This window comes from Entelurus aequoreus, linkage group LG17 (assembly GCF_033978785.1).
Source record: "Entelurus aequoreus isolate RoL-2023_Sb linkage group LG17, RoL_Eaeq_v1.1, whole genome shotgun sequence".
Taxonomy (NCBI): domain Eukaryota; kingdom Metazoa; phylum Chordata; class Actinopteri; order Syngnathiformes; family Syngnathidae; genus Entelurus; species Entelurus aequoreus.
Genome location: NC_084747.1, coordinates 49,790,068 through 49,810,945, shown reverse-complemented (window position 1 = coordinate 49,810,945; position 20,878 = coordinate 49,790,068). Strand labels below are relative to the sequence as shown.

Sequence of the window (20,878 nt, the reverse complement as noted above, 5' to 3'; positions counted from 1 at the left end):
TATATATCAATACAGTCTGCAAGGGATACAGTCCGTAAGCACACATGATTGTGCGTGCTGCTGGTCCACTAATAGTACTAACCTTTAACAGTTAATTTTACAAATGTTCATTAATTACTAGTTTCTATGTATCTGTTTTTATATTGTTTTACTTTCTTTTTTATTCAATAAAATGTTTTTAATTTATTTATCTTATTTTATTATTATTATTTTTTTTTTAAAGTACCTTATCTTCACCATACCTGGTTGTCCAAATTAGGCATAATAATGTGTTAATTCCATGACTGTATATATCGGTTGATATCGGTATCGGTTGATATCGGTATCTGTAATTAAAGAGTTGGACAATATCGGCATATCGGATATCGGCAAAAAGCCATTATCGGACATCCCTATAAAAAACCATATATAAGTCGCACTGGAGTATAAGGCGCATTTTTTGGGGGAAATTTATTTGATAAAACCCAACACCAAGAATAGACATTTGAAAGGCAATTTAAAATAAATAAAGAATAGTGAACAACAGGCTGAATAAGTGTACGTTATATGAGGCATAAATAACCAACTGAGAACGTGCCTGGTATGTTAACGTAACATATTATGGTAAGAGTCATTCAAATAACTATAACATATAGAACATGCTATACGTTTACCAAACAATCTGTCACTCCTAATCGCTAAATCCCATGAAATCTTATACGTCTAGTCCAGGGGTCAGCAACTCAAAATGTTGAAAGAGCCATATTGGACCAAAAATACAAAAAAAAATCTGTCTGGAACAGCAAACAATTAAAAGCCATATTACATACAGATAGTGTACGTGTCATGAGATATAAATTGAATTAAGAGGACTTAAAGGAAACTAAATGACCTCAAATATACCAACTAATGAGGCATAATGATGCAATATGTACATATAGCTAGCCTAAATAGCATGTTAGCATCGGTTAGCTTGTGGTCATGCAGTGACCAAACATGTCTGATTAGCACTCCACACAAGTCAATAACCTCAACAAAACTCACCTTTCATGCACAACCTTAAAAGTTTGGTGGACAAAATGAGACAGAAAAAGAAGTGGCATAAAACACGTCCTAGAAAGTCGGAGAAAGTTATACATGTAAACAAACTACGGTGAGTTCAAGGACCGCCAAAATTAGTAGGACAATACGCCTCTCGCCAAATACTCGAATCAGTGAAGCATGTTTGATAAAAACAGGGTGCTTTATAACAATTAGGGAGGTTTGTGTCATGTTTGTCCTCCTACAGAAAACCATATTAAAACAAAAAAAATATTTTGTTCCCCTAATCTTTTTCCATTTTTCATACATTTTTTAAAAAGCTCCAGAGAGCCACTAGGGCGGCGCTAAAGAGCCGCATGCGGCTCTAGAGCCGCGGGTTGCCGACCCCTGGTCTAGTCTCTTACGTGAATGAGCTAAATAATATTATTTGATATTTTACGCTAATGTGTTAATAATTTCACACATAAGTCGCTCCTGAGTATAAGTTGCACCCCCGGCCAAACTATGAAAAAAACTGCGACTTATAGTCCAAAAATACGGTACTACTAATTGTTTGGGTTTTGATTGAAATTGAACTATGTTTGGTAACCTAAGGCAGTAGAACAACCAAGAATATTATGAAATGACATACGATTTAGCTTTATATTAAAAAAATAACGACACAGATACAAAAAAATTAGGGCTGTCAAATTTATCGCATTAACTTCTGTGATTAATCACAAAGAATTATCACATACATACCGTATTTTCCGCACTATAAGGCGCACCTAAAAACCTCCCGTTTATCAAAATCTGACAGTGCGCTTTATAATCAGGTGCGCCTTATATATGGACCAACATTGAGCCACAACAGGTCTCGCAACTACGGGATGCATAACGTAACCCCAGCCTCTGCTGTAGCGTCTATTCTATGCGTCTATTCTATGCGCCTTATAATGCGGTGCGCCTTATATATGAACAAAGTTTTAAAATAGGCCATTCATTGAAGGTGCGCCTTATAATCCGGTGCGCCTTATAGTGCGGAAAATACGGTACATACATGCTCGCGCACATAGGTACCTACGCTCCCACATACATACACAAATACAGTACATACCTACACACTCAAAGTTCGTAAATCCACACGCACATTCACTGTACAAACATACATATACACATACTGTACTTATACATTCACTGTACAAACATACATATATACATACTGTACATATACATTCACTGTACAAACATACATTTATACATACTGTACATATACATTCACTGTACAAACATACATATATACATACTGTACATATACATTCACTGTACAAACATACATATATACATACTGCACATATACATTCACTGTACAAACATACATATACACATACTGTACATATAAATTCACTGTACAAACATACCTATATACATACTGTACATATACATTCACTGTACAAACATACATATATACATACTGCACATATACATTCACTGTACAAACATATATATATATATATATATATATATATATATATATATATATATATATATATATATATATATATATATATATATATATATATATATATATATATATATATATATACACATACATGTAAATATACATTCACTGTACAAACATACATATACACATACTGCACATATACATTCACTGTACAAACATACATATACACATACATGTAAATATACATCCACTGTACAAACATACATATACACATACTGCTCAAATACATTCACTGTACAAACATACATATACACATACTGTACAAATACATTCACTGTACAAACATACATATACACATACTGTACATATACATTCACTGTACAAACATACATATACACATACATGCACATATACATTCACTATACAAACATACATATACACATACTGCACATATACATTCACTGTACAAACATACATATACACATACTGCACATATACATTCACTGTACAAACATACATATACACATACTGTACAAATACATTCACTGTACAAACATACATATACACATACTGTACATATACATTCACTGTACAAACATACATATACACATACTGTACATATACATTCACTGTACAAACATACATATAAACATACATGCACATATACATTCACTGTACAAACATACATATACACATACTGTACATATACAAGTACATATACATACATACACTCATGCGTATAATCACGTTTCATCAAACATATATTAATGTTGTTGCCCTATGGGAAACTGGGTAACACATGGCACACTGACAAAGCTTAACCTATTCTTACCACCGTATTTTTCGGACTATAAGTCGCAGTTTTTTTCATAGTTTGGCCGGGGGTGCGCCTTATACTCAGGAGCGACTTATGTGTGAAATTATTAACACATTACCGTAAAATATCAAATAATATTATTTAGCTCATTCACGTAAGAGACTAGACGTATAAGATTTCATGGGATTTAGCGATTAGGAGTGACAGATTGTTTGATGTTCTATATGTTATAGTTATTTGAATGACTCTTACCATAATATGTTACGTTAACATACCAGGCACGTTCTCAGTTGGTTATTTATGCCTCATATAACGTACACTTATTCAGCCTGTTGTTCACTATTCTTTATTTATTTTAAATTGCCTTTCAAATGTCTATTCTTGGTGTTGGGTTTTATCAAATAAATTTCCCCCAAAAATGCGACTTATACTCCAGTGCGACTTATAAATGTTTTTTTCCTTCTTTATATGCATTTTCGGCCGGTGCGACTTGTACTCCGGAACGACTTATACTCCGAAAAATACGGTATATCATTATAATGAACCTAATTATGTATCATAATCACAACATGCACTAAGAAAAGTGAAAAGGCCAAATATATAGACTAGTGTCTGGGGCAGGGGTCGGCAACCCAAAACGTTGAAAGAGCCATATTGGACCAAAAATACAAAAAACTAATCTGTCTGGAGCCGCAAAAAATGAAAAGCCGTATATAAATCTTATAATGAAGACAAATTATGTAAGTGTCTATATTAGCTGTAATAGCCTACTATCAAAATTACTATGTGTCGCTGGCTGAAGCAAATCTTCGTTGACAGAAATGTTGAAATGTAATATTTACTCTACACATTTTTACAACATAAGAAGCCATTAGTAAATCAGAGGCTACTTAGAAGGTGAGATAACTCCTGGAAATTACTGGCTTTTAATGGCCAAAGGTATAGATGTGTGTGTCCAAGTTAAAGGAAACGGCAGGCTGTTTTCTCTTAATGGATTTATTACAATCTATGGCAAGGTAGGTACACTGCAAAAACTGAAATCTAAATAATATTAAATATCTCAAATAAGGGTGATATTTGCTTATTTTCTGTCTGATAAGATAATTCTTCTCACTAAGCAGATTTTATGTTAGAGTGTTTTACTTGTTTTAAGGGTTTTGGTCCTAAATGATCTCAGTAAGATATTACAGCTTGTTGCTGAGATGTTATGACCTATATTGAGTAAAACATGCTTGAAACTAGAATATCAACTGTTGCAAAGCTGTGTCATCAACACTCACAAGTATAAAACTACTTTTTTAAAGTAATAATTTCTTACTTCAAGCATGAAAACAAAAATCATGATGCCGAGCGCATATTATTATGTCAAGATAATGGCACTAGCATTTACTTATTTAAGAATATTTTTCAAAATATTGAGCAAAAAGGTCAAAAAAAAAATTCTACCAAGAAAAGTGCACTTGTTATTAGTGAGAACATACTTATTTTAAGGTATGTTTGGGTTCATTGAGGTTAGCTAATTTTACTTGTTTTGGAAAATCTTGACAAGCCAAATTTTCTTGTTCTATTGGCAGATAACTTTGCTTAGTTCAAGTAAAATGCCCCTAATTTTTGTATTTTCTTTTCTTGTTTTTGAACACTGACTTTTTGCAGTTTAATGTTTGCTGTGGTCTGGAACAACATGGCACACAAACACTATCTGAAATGCAGCCAATATAATATACAGATAATGTGTCATGAGACATACAAAACTATATGATATACAAAGAGGCTAAAAGTAAAGGATATTAAATGAGCTCAAATATACCTACAAATGAGGCAGAATGATGCAATACGTACATACAGGTAGCCTAAATAGCATGTTAGCATTGATTAGCTTGCAGTCATGCACTGACCAAATATGCCTGATTAGCACTCCAACAAGTCAATGACATCAACAAAGCTCTCCTTTGTGCATTCACGCACAGCATAGAACATTTGGTGGACAAAATGAGACAAAGGAGTGGAAGATTTTACATGTAAACAAACTGTTGCGTCACAGTCCACACTATGGCGAGTTCAAGAACCGACGATATCAGTAGGACAAAACGATGTTGACCAAATAGTGTCATCAGTGAAGCATGCACACAAACATATTAAAAAGTGGGCTTTCTAACAATTGGGAAGGTTTGTGTCATGTTTGTCCTCAAACAAAAAACATACTAAAACAAGAAAAATATTTTTCCATTTTCAATCCTTTTTTAAAAATGCTCCAGAGAGCCAGTAGGGCGGCGCTAAAGAGCCACATGCGGCTCAAGAGCCGCGGGTTGCTGAACCCCGGCTTTGGGTTATAATTAGGGATGTCCGATAATGGCTTTTTGCCGATATCCGATATTCCGATATTGTCCAACTCTTTAATTACCGATACCGATATCAACCGATATATACAGTCGTGAAATTAACACATTATTATGCCTAATTGGGACGACCAGGTATGGTGAAGATAAGGTACTTTTAAAAAATTTTTATAAAATAAAATAAGATAAATAAATTAAAAACATTTTCTTGAATAAAGAAGAAAGTAAAACAATATAAAAACAGTTACATTGAAACTAGTAATTAATGAAAATTAGTCAAATTAACTGTTAAAGGTCAGTACTATTAGTGGACCAGCAGCACGCACAATCATGTGTGCTTACGGACTGTATCCCTTGCAGACTGTATTGATATATATTGATATACAATGTACGAACCAGAATATTAATAACAGAAAGAAACAACCCTTTTTTGTGAATGAGTGTAAATGGGGGAGGGAGGTTTTTTGGGTTGGTGCACTAATTGTAAGTGTATCTTGTGTTTTTTATGTTGATTTAATAAAAAAAACAAAAAAAACAACAAAAAAAAACAAAAAACGATACCGATAATAAAAAAAACGATACCAATAATTTCCGATACTACATTTTAACGCATTTATCGGCCGATAATATGGGCAGGCCGATATTATCGGACATCTCTAGTTATAATATAGAATAGACTCATTTCACAAATGTTATATTGGCCCGAAGAATATGAAACAAAAAGTAAAAAACCTAAATAGTATCGAAAAAATATATAACCACTGTTTAAAAAGTACAAACAACATGCTGTAAATGTAATAGTGAGAAAGTACCACGACGACACAAAGTGATATTCTATCTGTGTTGAGTTATGGCTGCCTAAGTGAAATCTGAACACCTCGCAGAAGACCAGTTGTCATCCCTGTACGGAGCCAGAAAGAAAGAAATAGGAACTTCCTCAAGTGAGGATGGAATAGATCTCTCATCGGACGCCCTAAGTCTGACCTCTGACCTTTGCATCCTGCAGGGGCAGGAAGTGATGGGTGCCCACCCACGTGCTGCACATCTGCTAGAGTTACACCACTTCTAAATTGAGTCACGCAGCTTTTCTGTGGCTTCAGGCTTCAATGAGAGCAGAGTTTACTGATGGGGATCAGAAGAAGAGCATGTGTGTTCACTTTGAATGAAACACTAGACCGGCACTCGGGAGGGGAGGGGGACTTTCGCCAAGGCCTCACAATAAATATGTCCATCTGACAATTTCATATGACACCCCACGACAAAGTTTAGTGGACATCATTTTTGCATACACTTGCAAACTAATGAGTGAACTGACAAACTACTAACTATAGCTAACCAAGTAAATGTAATTAAAGGGGCTGTTTGCAATCTTTATTTATTTTTTATTTATTTTATTTTCATTATTGTTTATTTTGTTAATATCAGAGTGCGTTCTGCAAAAAGGTCATCCCTAGAAGCACACAGCTTATGGACAGGGACCCACAGTTAAAATATACATACACAAAATACTAGAGATGTCCGATAATAACGGACTGCCGATATTATCGGCCGATAAATGCTTTAAAATGTAACCTCGGAAATTATCGGTATCGGTTTCAAAAAGTAAAATGTATGACTTTTTTAAACGCCGTGTACGGAGTGGTACACGGACGTAGGGAGAAGTACAGAGCGCCAATAAACCTTAAAGGCACTGCCTTTGCGTGCCGGCCCAGTCACATAATATCTACGGCTTTTCACACACACAAGTGAATGCAATGCATACTTGGTCAACAGCCATACAGGTCACACTGAGGGTGGCCGTATAAAAACATTCTTTAACACTGTTACAAATATGCGCCACACTTTGAACCCACACCAAACAAGAATGACAAACACATTTCGGGAGAACATCCGCACCGTAACACAACATAAACACAACAGAACAAATACCCAGAATCCCTTGCAGCCCTAACTCTTCCGGGATGCTACAATATACACCCCCCGCTACCACCAAACCCCGCCCCCCCGAACACCGCCCACACCACGAGCTAAATAAACAAACTGCAAGTGAAGTGATTTATATTTATGTAGCGCTTTTCTCTAGTGACTCAAAGCGCTTTTACATAGTGAAACCCAATATCTAAGTTACATTTAAACCAGGGTGGGTGGTACTGGGAGCAGGTGGGTAAAGTGTCTTGCCCAAAGACACAACGGCAGTGACTAGGATGGCGGAAGCGGGGATCGAACCTGGAACCCTCAAGTTGCTGGCACGGCCGCTCTACCAACCGAGCTATACCGCCCAATGCAATCACTGCATCAACTGCAATCAAATATAAACAATCTTGCAAACTAACGAGAAAATGAACCAGGCTAAAAATTGGCGAGTCAACTTTTTAACTGCATAACACCGAGCAAACTACCCAGTTACAGGCAATCAAAACATAACAAGAAAACTGAGAAGCATATCTACTAACTCGTCAACTAATTAAGCTGTCATAAAATATACAAACTCTCTAATTCATTTTAGATCGGGGGCCACATGGAGAAAAATCTACTCCCAAGTGGGCCGGACTGGTAAAAATCACGACACTATAACTTAGAAATAAAGACAACTTCAGCTTGTTTTCTTTGTTTAAAAATAAGACAAGCACATTCTGAAAATGTACAAATCATAATGTTGTTTTTTCCCCACTTACATATTGCGGTGAATAGTATTCTATCTTTATGTGTCGTTATTTATACTTTCTGAATAAATGATGTGATAATGTTCATCAGTCAACACACTTTGGTGTTCATTTTCAATCTATCAAGATAAAAAAAACAACATCAAAATGAAATTACAGGACGTTATTTATGTAGTTTGATAATTTTCCTAGACTGGTGCACTAACATGTGGTTTATTTTATTTATTTATTTTACATATGTAGCATCATCTACAAAGATACAAAGTATTGCTATTGCGACATCCAGTGGACACATTTAGAACAGCAGTTTCTTTCACTCAAAAATTTCGGCTCATTAGCAAACTCATCCCGCGGGCCGGATAAAACCTGTTCGCGGGCCGTACGTTTGACACCCCTGCTCTAATTTAATCAACATGCAAACTACAATAAAACACGTTAGAGCAGAATAAACAGTTCATGATCTTCATTACGTCATTGATTATACTTAATACATAGACTTTCACATAGGCTATTGACACAACATAAATATTAAAAAAGAACAACAAATATTGACTTTAATTTTTGTATTCATATTTGAACCCCTGCAGGTATAATACTGGGTTTTGCCTTACGGCCGTACAAGATGTCTTATCGTGACATCAAGTTCTTCTCTTTCCCTGGAGAACTGCTGATGAGGATGCTTCAGATGCTGGTGCTGCCCCTGCTGGTGTCCAGTCTCATCACGGGTGAGTGTTACACACTCTTGTTCGCAAATGTCCTACACTGCACACATGTATGCATGTCTTTACGAAAATGTGGCCCTATTTATAAGAACCTGTTGGTAGTCTAGACCAGTGTTTTTCAACCACTTTTCCGGCTTCAGAACTAACCACTCCACTGACACATGCCTTCTCTATCTGACCGACCACATCAAACATGAGGTGGACGCGGGCAAATACTGCGGCATGGTCATGCTGGACCTTCAGAAGGTCGGATTTAACAAAACCTCATGGAGCTGGATGCAATCTTACTTGGAGGGGAGGGAGCAGGTGGTAGAGGTAAACGGCACTGTGTCCCCCCCCCCCCCTCTGTGAGCTGTGGAGTCCCCCAAGGCAGTATATTGGGACCTTTACTGTTCCTAATATACATAAACGACATGTCATCGGCATGCGACTGTGAATTGTTTTTGTTTGCGGATGACTCTGCCCTGCTGGTATCCGGCAAGGACAAGTCACAGGGGGAGAAAATCCTCAGTGCTGAGCTCTGTAGAACTTGCACCTGGCTCGCTGACAACAAGCTATCCATACACTTGGGTAAAACAGAATCCATCCTGTTTGGGTCCCACATCAACCTTAAGAAAGTCAATGACTTCACCATAAAAGTGGGTGACATTGTTATCACCAGGAAAGATGAGGTCACCTACCTAGGTTCCATTCTAGAGGCTAACCTTACCTAACCTTTCCTGTGATAAAATGGCAACCAAGGTAATCAGAAAGGTTAACCAACGAGCGAGATTTCTCTACAGAATCTCCTCTCTGGTCAACAAAAGCACCTTGAGGATTCTGGCGGGAACTCTCGTTCAACCCTTTTTCGATTACGCATACACCTCCTGGTACCCTAGCACCTCCAAAACCCTCAAATCTAAACCCCAAACATCTCAGAACAAGCTAGTCAGGTTACTTCTAGACCTCCACCCCAGATCCCACCTCACTCCTACCCACTTCTCTAAAGTGGGCTGGCTCAAGGTGGAGGACAGAGTTAAACAACTTGCACTGAGCCTAGTCTATAAAATCCGCTACACCTCCCTGATACCGAAGTACATGTCAAACTACTTCCTTAACGTAAATGACCGACACAACCACAACACCAGGGGCAGCTCCACTAACCACGTTAAACCCAGATTCCGAACTAACAAAGGTCTTAACTCATTGTCTTTCTATGCCACATCAATGTGGAATGCTCTCCCAACAGGAATAAAAGAAAGGGCATCTCTATCCTCCTTCAAAACCGCAATAAAAGTTCACCTCCAGGCAGCTACAACCCTAAACTAACACCCTCCACGGATTGCTAATAATCAAATGTAAACAATAAAAAATAAAATGCAGATACTTTTTCTTATGCCTTCTGATCTCTCTCTCTCTCTCTCTCCTCTCTCTCTCTCTCTCTCTCTCGCTCTCTCTCTATGTCCACTACTTGCTGTCCATATCCTACCCCCCTACCCTGAACTGGCTACTAAGTAAACAAAAACAGAATGCTGGACGACAGCAAAGACTTACTGTGGAGCAAAGACGGCGTCCACAATGTACATCCGAACATGACATGACAATCGACAATGTCCCCACAAAGAAGGATAAAAACAACTGAATTAGTCTTGATTGCGAAAACAAAGTAAATGCGGGGAATATCGCTCAAAGGAAGACATGAAACTGCTCCAGGAAAATACCAAAAATAGAGAAAAAGCCACCAAAATAGGAGTGCAAGACAAGAACTAAAACACTAAACACGGGAAAACAGCAAAAAACTTCAAATAAGTCACGGCGTGATGTGACAGGTGGTGACAGTACACCTACTTTGAGACAAGAGCTATACTGATGCATGGTTGGTTATGGTTTAAAGTCATATCCAACAATTGCGACAACGACTTTTTACTGTCTACTGAGTTTCGTTTTTTAATGATTTCTGCTGGTGGTGTGCAAAAAATCTGCCTCGGCTCAAAAAAGGTTGAAAAACACTGGTGTAGACGGCCAAAATGTATCGTACAGTAGGTATAGGGATGGGCGATATAACCTAAAATCTATATTGCAATATATATTGCATCCTCTTGCGATATCACAAGGCAAGGCAAGTTTATTTATAGAGCACAATTTGTACACAAGGCAATTCATAGTGCTGTACAAAAAAATCACAAAGAGGCAAAACCAAAAATAAATTAATCATAATTCAAAATCAAAACATTAAATATAATCACCATAAAAAGTATTATAATTTAAAAAAAAAATCAAAGAGTGTTGATAAAATATTTTCAGTTGTCATATGTACAATTACCATATTTTTCGGAGTATAAGTCGCTCCGGAGTATAAGTCGCACCGGCCGAAAATGCATAATAAAGAAGGAAAAAACATATATAAGTCGCACTGGAGTATAAGTCGCATTTTTGGGGGAAATGTATTTGGTAAAACCCAACACCAAGAATAGAGAAAGGCAATTTAAAATAAATAAAGAATAGTGAACAACAGGCTGAATAAGTGTACGTTATATGAGGCATAAATAACCAACTGAGAACATGCCTGGTATGTTAACGTAACATATTATGGTAAGAGTCATTCAAATAACTATAACATATAGAACATGCTATACGTTTACCAAACAATCTGTCACTCCTAATCGCTAAATCCCATGAAATCTTATACGTCTAGTCTCTTACGTGGATGAGCTAAATAATATTATTTGATATTTTACGGTAATGTGTTAATAATTTCACACATAAGTCGCTCCTGAGTATAAGTCGCAAAAACTGCGACTTATAGTCCGAAAAATAAGGTAAATAAAAGTGTTTTTGGCCTGGATTTGAACATTGCCAACGTTGAAGCCTGTCTCACATCTTTAGTAGTACTATTCCACATTTTAGCAGCATTGAACTTAAACACAGTCCCACCATGTTTGGTCCTGACTCTGGGCACCAGCAGGAGACCACTCCCTGAGCTTCTCAGAGCCCGAGATGGTTCGCATGTCTCCAACATGTCAGAGATGTACTTTGGCACAAGACCATGGAAAGACTTGTACACGAGGAGAGCTGTTTTAAAGTCTATTCTCTGGGCAACAGGAAGCTAGTACAGAGTCTTAAGCACTGGACTAATGTGGTCGTATATTTCCTGGTTCTAGTCAGGACTCGAGCAGCAGCATTTTGGATGTACAAACCCCGTTTCCATATGAGTTGGGAAATGGTGTTAGATGTAAATATAAACGGAATACAATGATTTGCAAATCCTTTTCAACCCATATTCAATTGAATGCACCACAAAGACAAGATATTTGATGTTCAAACTCATAAACGTTCTTTCTTTTTTGCAAATAATAATTAACTTAGAATTTCATGGCTGCAACACGTGCCAAAGTAGTTGGGAAAGGGCATGTTCACCACTGTGTTACATGGCCTTTTCTTTTAACAACACTCAATAAACGATTGGGAACTGAGGAAACTAATTGTTGAAGCTTTGAAAGTGGAATTCTTTCCCATTCTTGTTTTATGTAGAGCTTCAGTCGTTCAACAGTCCGCTGTCGTATTTTACGCTTCGTAAAGTGCCACACATTTTCGATGGGAGACAGGTCTGGACTGCGGGCGGGCCAGGAAAGTACCCGCACTCTTTTTTTTACGAAGCCACGCTGTTGTAACACGTGCTGAATGTGGCTTGGCATTGTCTTGCTGAAATAAGCAGGGGCGTCCATGAAAAAGACGGCGCTTAGATGGCAGCACATGTTGTTCCAAAACCCGTTTGATGAGCATTCCTCATTTTTATCAGTATTTATTGCCACCTTTCCCAACTTCTTTGTCACGTGTTGCTGGCATCAAATTCTAAAGTTAATGATTATTTGCAAAAAAAAAAAGTTTATCAGTTTGAACATCAAATATGTTGTCTTTGTAGCATATTCAACTGAATATGGGTTGAAAATGATTTGCAAATCATTGTATTCCGTTTATATTTACATCTAACACAATTTCCCAACTCATATGGAAATGGGGTTTGTAAAAAAAATCACATATACGTAAGTATTCACAGCCTTTTCTCAACACTCTGTTGACGCATTGTTGGCACCAATTACAGCTTCAAGTCTTTTTGAGTACAATGCCACAAGCTTGGCACACCTATCTTTAGGCAGTTTTGCCCATTTCTCTTTGCAGCATCTCTCAAACTCCATCAGGGGGGATGAGAAGCATTGGTTTTCATCCAGGATGTTTCTGTACATTCCTGCATTCATATTTCCCTCAATCCCGACTACTCTCCCAGTTCCTGCTGCCGAAAACCACCCCCACAGCATGATGCTGCCACCACCATGCTTCACTGGAGGGATGGTATTGGCCCGGTGATGAGCCGTGCCGGGTTTCCTCCAAACATGATACCCGGCATTCACGCCATAGAGTTCATTCTTTGTCTCATCAGATCAGAGAATTGAGTTTCTTATGGTCTGAGTGTCTGCATTTTGGCAAACCGCAGGCAGGCTGCCAAATGCTTTTTACGAAAGAATGGCTTCCGTGGGGTATCATTACCATACAGGTCTAATTGGTGGATTGCTGCAGAGACGGTTGTCCTTCTGGAAGGTTCTCCTCTCTCCACAGAGGAATGCTGTAGCTCTGACAGGGTGAGCATTGGGTTCTTGGTCACCTCCCTGACTTGACTAGGATGAATGCAGCATTGTACAGAGACATCCTGGACGAAAACCATAGCTTCCCATCCAACCTGGTGGAGCTTGAGAGGTGCTGCAAAGAGGAATGAGCAGAAAAAAGGAAACTGCCCGAAGAAAAATGTATTCAAAAAGTTTTGAGGCTGTAATTGCTGCCAAAGGTGCATCAACAAAGTATTGCGCAAAGTCTGTGAATACTTATGTATGTAGTTTTTTTTTAGTTTTTTTTTTTATAGAGATGTCTGATGATGGCTTTTTTGCCGATATCCGATATTCCGATATTGTCCAACTCTTAATTACCGATTCCGATATCAACCGATACCGATATATACAGTTGTGGAATTAACACATTATTATGCCTAATTTTGTTGTGATGCCCCGCTGGATGCATTAAACCAGTGGTCCCCAACCACCGGACCGATTGGTACCGGGCCGCACAAGAATTTTTTTATTTTTTTTTTAATTAAATCAACATAAAAAACACAATAAATACATTATACACTACCGTTCAAAAGTTTGGGGTCACATTGAAATGTCCTTATTTTTGAAGGAAAAGCACTGTACTTTTCAATGAAGATAACTTTAAAATAGTCTTAACTTTAAAGAAATACACTCTATACATTGCTAATGTGGTAAATGACTATTCTAGCTGCAAATGTCTGGTTTTTGGTACAATATCTACATAGGTGTATAGAGGCCCATTTCCAGCAACTATCACTCCAGTGTTCTAATGGTACTATGTGTTTGCTCATTGGCTCAGAAGGCTAATTGATGATTAGAAAACCCTTGTGCAATCATGTTCACACATCTGAAAACAGTTTAGCTCGTTACAGAAGCTACAAAACTGACCTTCCTTTGAGCAGATTGAGTTTCTGGAGCATCACCTTTGTGGGGTCAATGAAACGCTCAAAATGGCCAGAAAAAGAGAACTTTCATCTGAAACTCGACAGTCTATTCTTGTTCTTAGAAATGAAGGCTATTCCACAAAATTGTTTGGGTGACCCCAAACTTTTGAACGGTAGTGTATATCAATATAAATCAATGCAGTCTGCAGGGATACAGTCCGTAAGCACACATGAATGTATTTCTTTATAAAAACAAACAAACAAACAAACAAAAAAAAAACTCCCCCCCGGTCCGTGGGACAAATTTTCAAGCGTTGACCGGTCCGCAGCTACAAAAAGGTTGGAGACCACTGCATTAAACAATGTAACTTTACCACAAATTGATTAACGTGGACCCTGACTTAAACAAGTTGAAAAACTTATCACGGTGTTACCATTTAGTGGTCAATTGTACGGAATATGTACTGTACTGTGCAATCTACTAATAAAAGTTGCAATCAATCAATCAAAAACAAGTTCAACTCCAGTTATGGAAAAAAGTGCCAACATGGCACTGCCATATTTGTTATTGAAGTCACAAAGTGCATTATTTTTTTTAACATGCCTCAAAACAGCTTGGAATTTGGGACATGCTCTCCCTGAGATTATCCTGATACCCACTATAACTATGGGAAATACTATACTCTGACTTTCACAAAGTGCATTATTTTTTAATTTTTTTAAACATGCCTCAAAACAACAGCTACAAAAACAATGAAGGCACACAGCTTCAGTCCAGAGTATACTACGTCCGTGTTTTACCGGATATGTACCACTCCTTACAGCGGCGTTTTAAAAAGTCATTCATTTTACTTTTTGAAACCGATACTGATAATTTCCGATATTACATTTTAAAGCATTAATAATGCTTTAAAATGTCCGATATTATCGGAAATCTCTATTTTTTTTATAAAATTGCAAAAAAAAAAGTAAAACCCCTTTTCACGTTGTCATTATGGGTATTGTATGTAGAATTTTGAAGACAGAAACAAATGTATTCAATTTTGGAATAAGGCTGTAACGTAACAAAATGTGGAAAATGTGAGCGCTGTGAATACTTTCCGGATGCACTGTAGCACGATGAAACAACAGAAAACATTGGAAATATATATGTATAATGATAATAATATTAATGGAATATAACTGATACGCTTAAACAAACTGTTAATGTTTTTAACTTTTTAAAATTGTCCACCAAAGGCAGCTATCAGTTCATATGGGAGTGCATTCCACCATTTATGAGCAAACTGACTCAAAGGCTCTGTCGTTTGTTTTTTTAATTTTGTAGGAGGCACAGCAAGTACACTGTGAAAAATTACTGTTAAAACTATGGCAAGCAATCATTAAATCATCAGTAAAACACTGTAAAATTAAAAAGAGTTTATCACAGTATCAAATGCAGTGGATTTCTGCAAACCAGGAAACAGTAGATAACCTAAATTACTATGGTTATAACTAGGGATGTCCGATAATGGCTTTTTGCCGATATCCGATATTCCGATATTGTCCAACTCTTTAATTACCGATACCGATATCAACCGATACCGATATATACAGTCGTGGAAGTAACACATTATTATGCCTAATTTGGACATCCAGGTATGGTGAAGATAAGGTCCTTTTTTTAGAAATAAAATAAAATAAGATAACTAAATTAAAAACATTTTCTTGAATAAAAAAGAAAGTAAAACCATATAAAAACAGTTACATAGAAACTAGTAATTAATGAAAATGAGTAAAATTAACTGTTAAAAGTTAGTACTATTAGTGGACCAGCAGCACGCACAATCATGTGTGCTTACGGACTGTATCCCTTGCAGACAGTATTGATATATATTGATATATAATGTAGGAACCAGAATATTAATAACAGAAAGAAACAACCCTTTTGTGTGAATGAGTGTAAATGGGGAAGGGAGGTTTTTTGGGTTGGTGCACTAATTAAAGTGTATCTTGTGTTTTTTATGTTGATTTAATAATTAAAAAAAAAACAAAAAAAAAACGATACCGATAATTTAAAAAAACGATACCGATAATTTCCGATATCACATTTTAAAGCATGTATCGGCATCTCTAGTTATAACACGTACAAAACACACAACTTTACTGTGAAAATGTAAAAAAAAAAAAGCACAATGCTTTTGCAAATACTGTAATGTCACACACATGCAAATATTAAAATATATGTTATTATTCTGTCTGAATTTAAGATTTTTCAAATTGTACCTTTAAATTAACAGCATACCTTGATTTTTTGGGGGGTCTGTGTTAAAGCATTAGCCTAGTTACCATTAGGCTAACAACATGTTTTTTTGTATTTTTTTGGCGAGTCGTTTCAGACGTTGAGGGGTTATAATATTGTGCTTCATTACAAACTGCATCGAAATGAACCACGCTGTATGTTTTAGTGTGTTGGAACTGGTTGCAAACAACTATTTAACAGAAACGGGGGGCATTTAAGGCTCATTTTTAATAGCTCACTTGAAGGAACATGTTGTGGAAGACCATTTTGTGAGTTGTCCAGTGAAAGGTTGTACAAACGCTTTCAAGTTAAAATCCTTATGTACCGCTCACATGCCTTGGAAACAGGTATTTTGCAGTTACTAGTATTGGTGAAAGGGCAGTTTGTTAGCGTTTGTGCCTCACAGTGAGAAAATCCTGGGTTCGATTCCTGGGTTAGGGGTCGTTATGTGTGGAGTTTCCCTGTTCTCTCGATGACTGTGTGGGTTCTTTTGTGTGTTATACTTTTGATGTGCTCATAAAAAAGCAAGGACTGATCAAATTTGTCCAGCTGTGCCGCACATTTGTACCAAGGGAACCTAAGCAGCTGGATCCTTTTTGAAGTTGCAGTGTCGAGGGCAATAATTAACTCCTCCGCTTTGGCAGCATCAAAATGAAGGGCATTACTATGGAGTGAAACGTGTTCACTTTTATCCAACCAAACACACACAAAAAGAGATATGCAACAATTTTTTTTTTAAATAAAAATATATTTTCAAACAAATAAAGGTTTTGGTTGCTAACATTTTTTTTCTTGGTTCAAACTAATGTTTTTGTATGTGTAAACAACCACACAAATAACGGGTTTGCAATAGGGATGTCCGATAATGGCTTTTTGCCGATATCCGATATGCCGATATTGTCCAACTCTTTAATTACCGATACCGATATCAACCGATACCAATATCAACCGATATATACAGTCGTGCAATTAACACATTATTATGCCTAATTTGGACAACCAGGTATGGTGAAGATAAGGTACTTTTTAAAAATATGAATCAAATAAAATAAGATAAATAAATTAAAAACATTTTCTTGAATAAAAAAGAAAGTAAAACAATATAAAAACAGTTACATAGAAACTAGTAATTAATGAAAATTTGTAAAATTAACTGTTAAAGGTTAGTATTATTAGTGGACCAGCAGCACGCACAATCGTGTGTGCTTACGGACTGTATCCCTTGCAGACTGTATTGATATGTATTGATATATAATGTAGGAACCAGAATATTAATAACAGAAAGAAACAACCCTTTTGTGTGAATGAGTGTGAATGAGTGTAAATGGGGGAGGGAGTTTTTTTGGGTTGGTGCACTAATTGTAAGTGTATCTTGTGTTTTTTATGTGGATTTAATAAAAAAAAAAAAAAAAAAAACAAACAAAAAAAAAAAAAAAACGATACTGATAAAAAAAACTGATACCGATAATTTCCGATATTACATTTTCACACATTTATATCGTCAGACCGATATTATCGGACATCTCTTGTTTGCAACCAAAAAAAGATCAATATTAAGAAAATCGATATAAAAAATAAAAAAATTCAAACAAACAAAAGTTGTTGTTTTTTTGCTCCAAACCATTTTTTAGAGTGTTTTTATACAACTAAGCAAACATTGGATTTGCAACCAGAACAAAGGTTTGTAAACAAAATCATTGATTTGCAACCAAAAAAAAATAAAAATAAAAAATTGTCAAGACTTGGACCATGGTGACGCAAATTACTGCGTGAATTGTTTTCCCGTGGTGCAAAGCGACTGGACCGGACAAGGCTTGCAGGTAAATACATGTTTAACCTATTACTATAAAAAGGTACAAACAAAAAGCGCGCACAAGGCGGAGAACAAACTTGGCTAAGAAAACAAAAACTAGCACAAAGGCAGAACTATGGACATAAAAATGTAAACACTTACTGTGACATGAAAATAGACAAACTCACTTGGCAAGGCATGGAACTATGGCATGGAACTATGGCATGGAATGTGTAATCATAGGAATAACAGGGGTAATGTCGCCAGGCCGACTACCTGGCAACTACAGGCTTAAATAATAGTGTCTTGATTACAACAGGTGCGTGTGTCCAAATGAGTCAGGTACGTGAGTCCAAATGCATGACAGGGGAAACCAAAGAGTTGTCATGAAAACAAAACAAGGGAGTGAAAAAACAGGAACTAAAAGTGTCCAAAAACCAACAGAACATAGCCAAACAAAATCATGATCAAAAGACATGACAAAAATTTAGAAATAGACAAAAAATATATCAAAAATAAAGTCTTCAAACATATTGTTCAGAGAAGACCCTAGCCAAAAGAATGAAATTGAGTCATAACCAAATAAAATAATTTGTAACCAAAAAAGGATTTGCAACCCAAACTTGTTTTTGTTTAAAAATACTTGTTTTTAATATAAATAATTTTTTTGGTTTGCAAATTTTTTTCCATTTTTTAAATCCATTATTTGTTTAGTTCTATAAAACGACACCAATCTTTCTCGCTACATTACCAGCATTTAGAGATGTGACGTTGGCGAACGAAGTAAGTCATTTGAACAGTTCTTTTAAGTGAGCGATGAGAACCGACTCGCAGTTTGGGAGCTGTTTTTATCCACACGCAGAAACAATGTCACCTGACTGGGAGCTGGGATAAAATATGTACGTTTTTAAAATTATTTGTGTATTTATTTATTTATTTATTGTTTATGTCAGGGGTCACCAACGCGGTGCCTGCGGGCACCAGGTAGCCCGTAAGGACCAGATGAGGAGCCCGCCGGCCTGTTCTAAAAATAGCTCAAATAGCAGCACTTACCAGTGAGCTGCCTCTATTTTTTAAATTGTATTTATTTACTAGCAAGCTGGTCTCGCTTTGCCCGACATTTTTAATTCTAAGAGAGACAAAACTCAAATAGAATTTGAAAATCCAAGAAAATATTTTAAAGACTTGGTCTTCACTTGTTTAAATGAATTCATTAATTCTTTTACTTTGCTTCTTATAACTTTCAGAAAGACAATTTTAGAGAAAAAATACAACCTTAAAAATTATTTTAGGATTTTTAAACACATACCTTTTTACCTTTTAAATTCCTTCCTCTTCTTTCCTGACAATTTAGATCAATGTTCAAGTAAAAAAATTTTTTTTTTATTGTAAAGAATAATAAATACATTTTTAAATTTAATTCTTCATTTTAGCTTCTGTTTTGTCGACGAAGAATATTTGTGAAATATTTCTTCAAACCTATTATGATTAAAATTCAAAAAAATTATTCTGGCAAATCTAGAAAATCTGTAGAATCAAATTTAAATCTTATTTGGAAGTCTTTTGAATTTATTTTAAAATTTTTGTTCTGGAAAATCTAGAAGAAATAATGATCTGTCTTTGTTAGAAATATAGCTTGGTCCAATTTGTTATATATTCTAACAAAGTGTAGATTGGATTTTAACCTATTTAAAACATGTCATCAAAATTCTAAAATTAATCTTAATCAGGAAAAATTACTAATGATGTTCCATAAATTCTTTTTTTAAGTTTTTCTCTTCTTTTTTTCGGTTGAATTTTGAATTTTAAAGAGTCGAAATGGAAGATAAACTATGTTTCAAAATTTAATTGTCATTTTTTTCGGGTTTTCTCCTCTTTTAAACCGTTCAATTAAGTGTAAATATCATTAATTATTAATAATAACAGAGTTAAAGGTAAATTGAGCAAATTGGCTATTTCTGGCAATTTATTTAAGTGTGTATCAAACTGGTAGCCCTTCGCATTAATCAGTACCCAAGAAGTAGCTCTTGGTTTCAAAAAGGTTGGTGACCCCTGGTTTATGTATTTCTATTTTATTGAGTTACTTTTTTTTAATTCTTTTTTTTAGATCCACGTTTATAGTTCATTGTTCTGATGGAGGTCGAGCGTTCACACACTAAGTAGGGGAGTACATTTTTTTTAATGTCCTAAGTTTTATTTAAAAATTTTTTGCACTTTTGTATATTATAGACTTAGATTAGACTTAGACTTAGACTTCCTTTTTATTGTCATTCAAATGTGAACTTTACGGTACAGATAAG

The 20,878-nt window shown here is 36.0% G+C and overlaps 1 protein-coding gene across 3 annotated transcripts in view; it reads left to right on the top strand.

Annotated features, from left to right (window-relative positions):
* Window positions 1-20,878, top strand: part of slc1a3a (solute carrier family 1 member 3a) — a 59,477-nt gene that overhangs the window by 1,447 nt on the left and 37,152 nt on the right. For all 3 annotated transcript variants that reach the window (XM_062025849.1, XM_062025850.1, XM_062025851.1), the window contains exon 3: window positions 8,868-9,005. In XM_062025849.1, coding sequence (XP_061881833.1) covers window positions 8,868-9,005 — 138 coding nt within the window. The remainder of the gene's footprint in view (window positions 1-8,867; window positions 9,006-20,878) is intronic.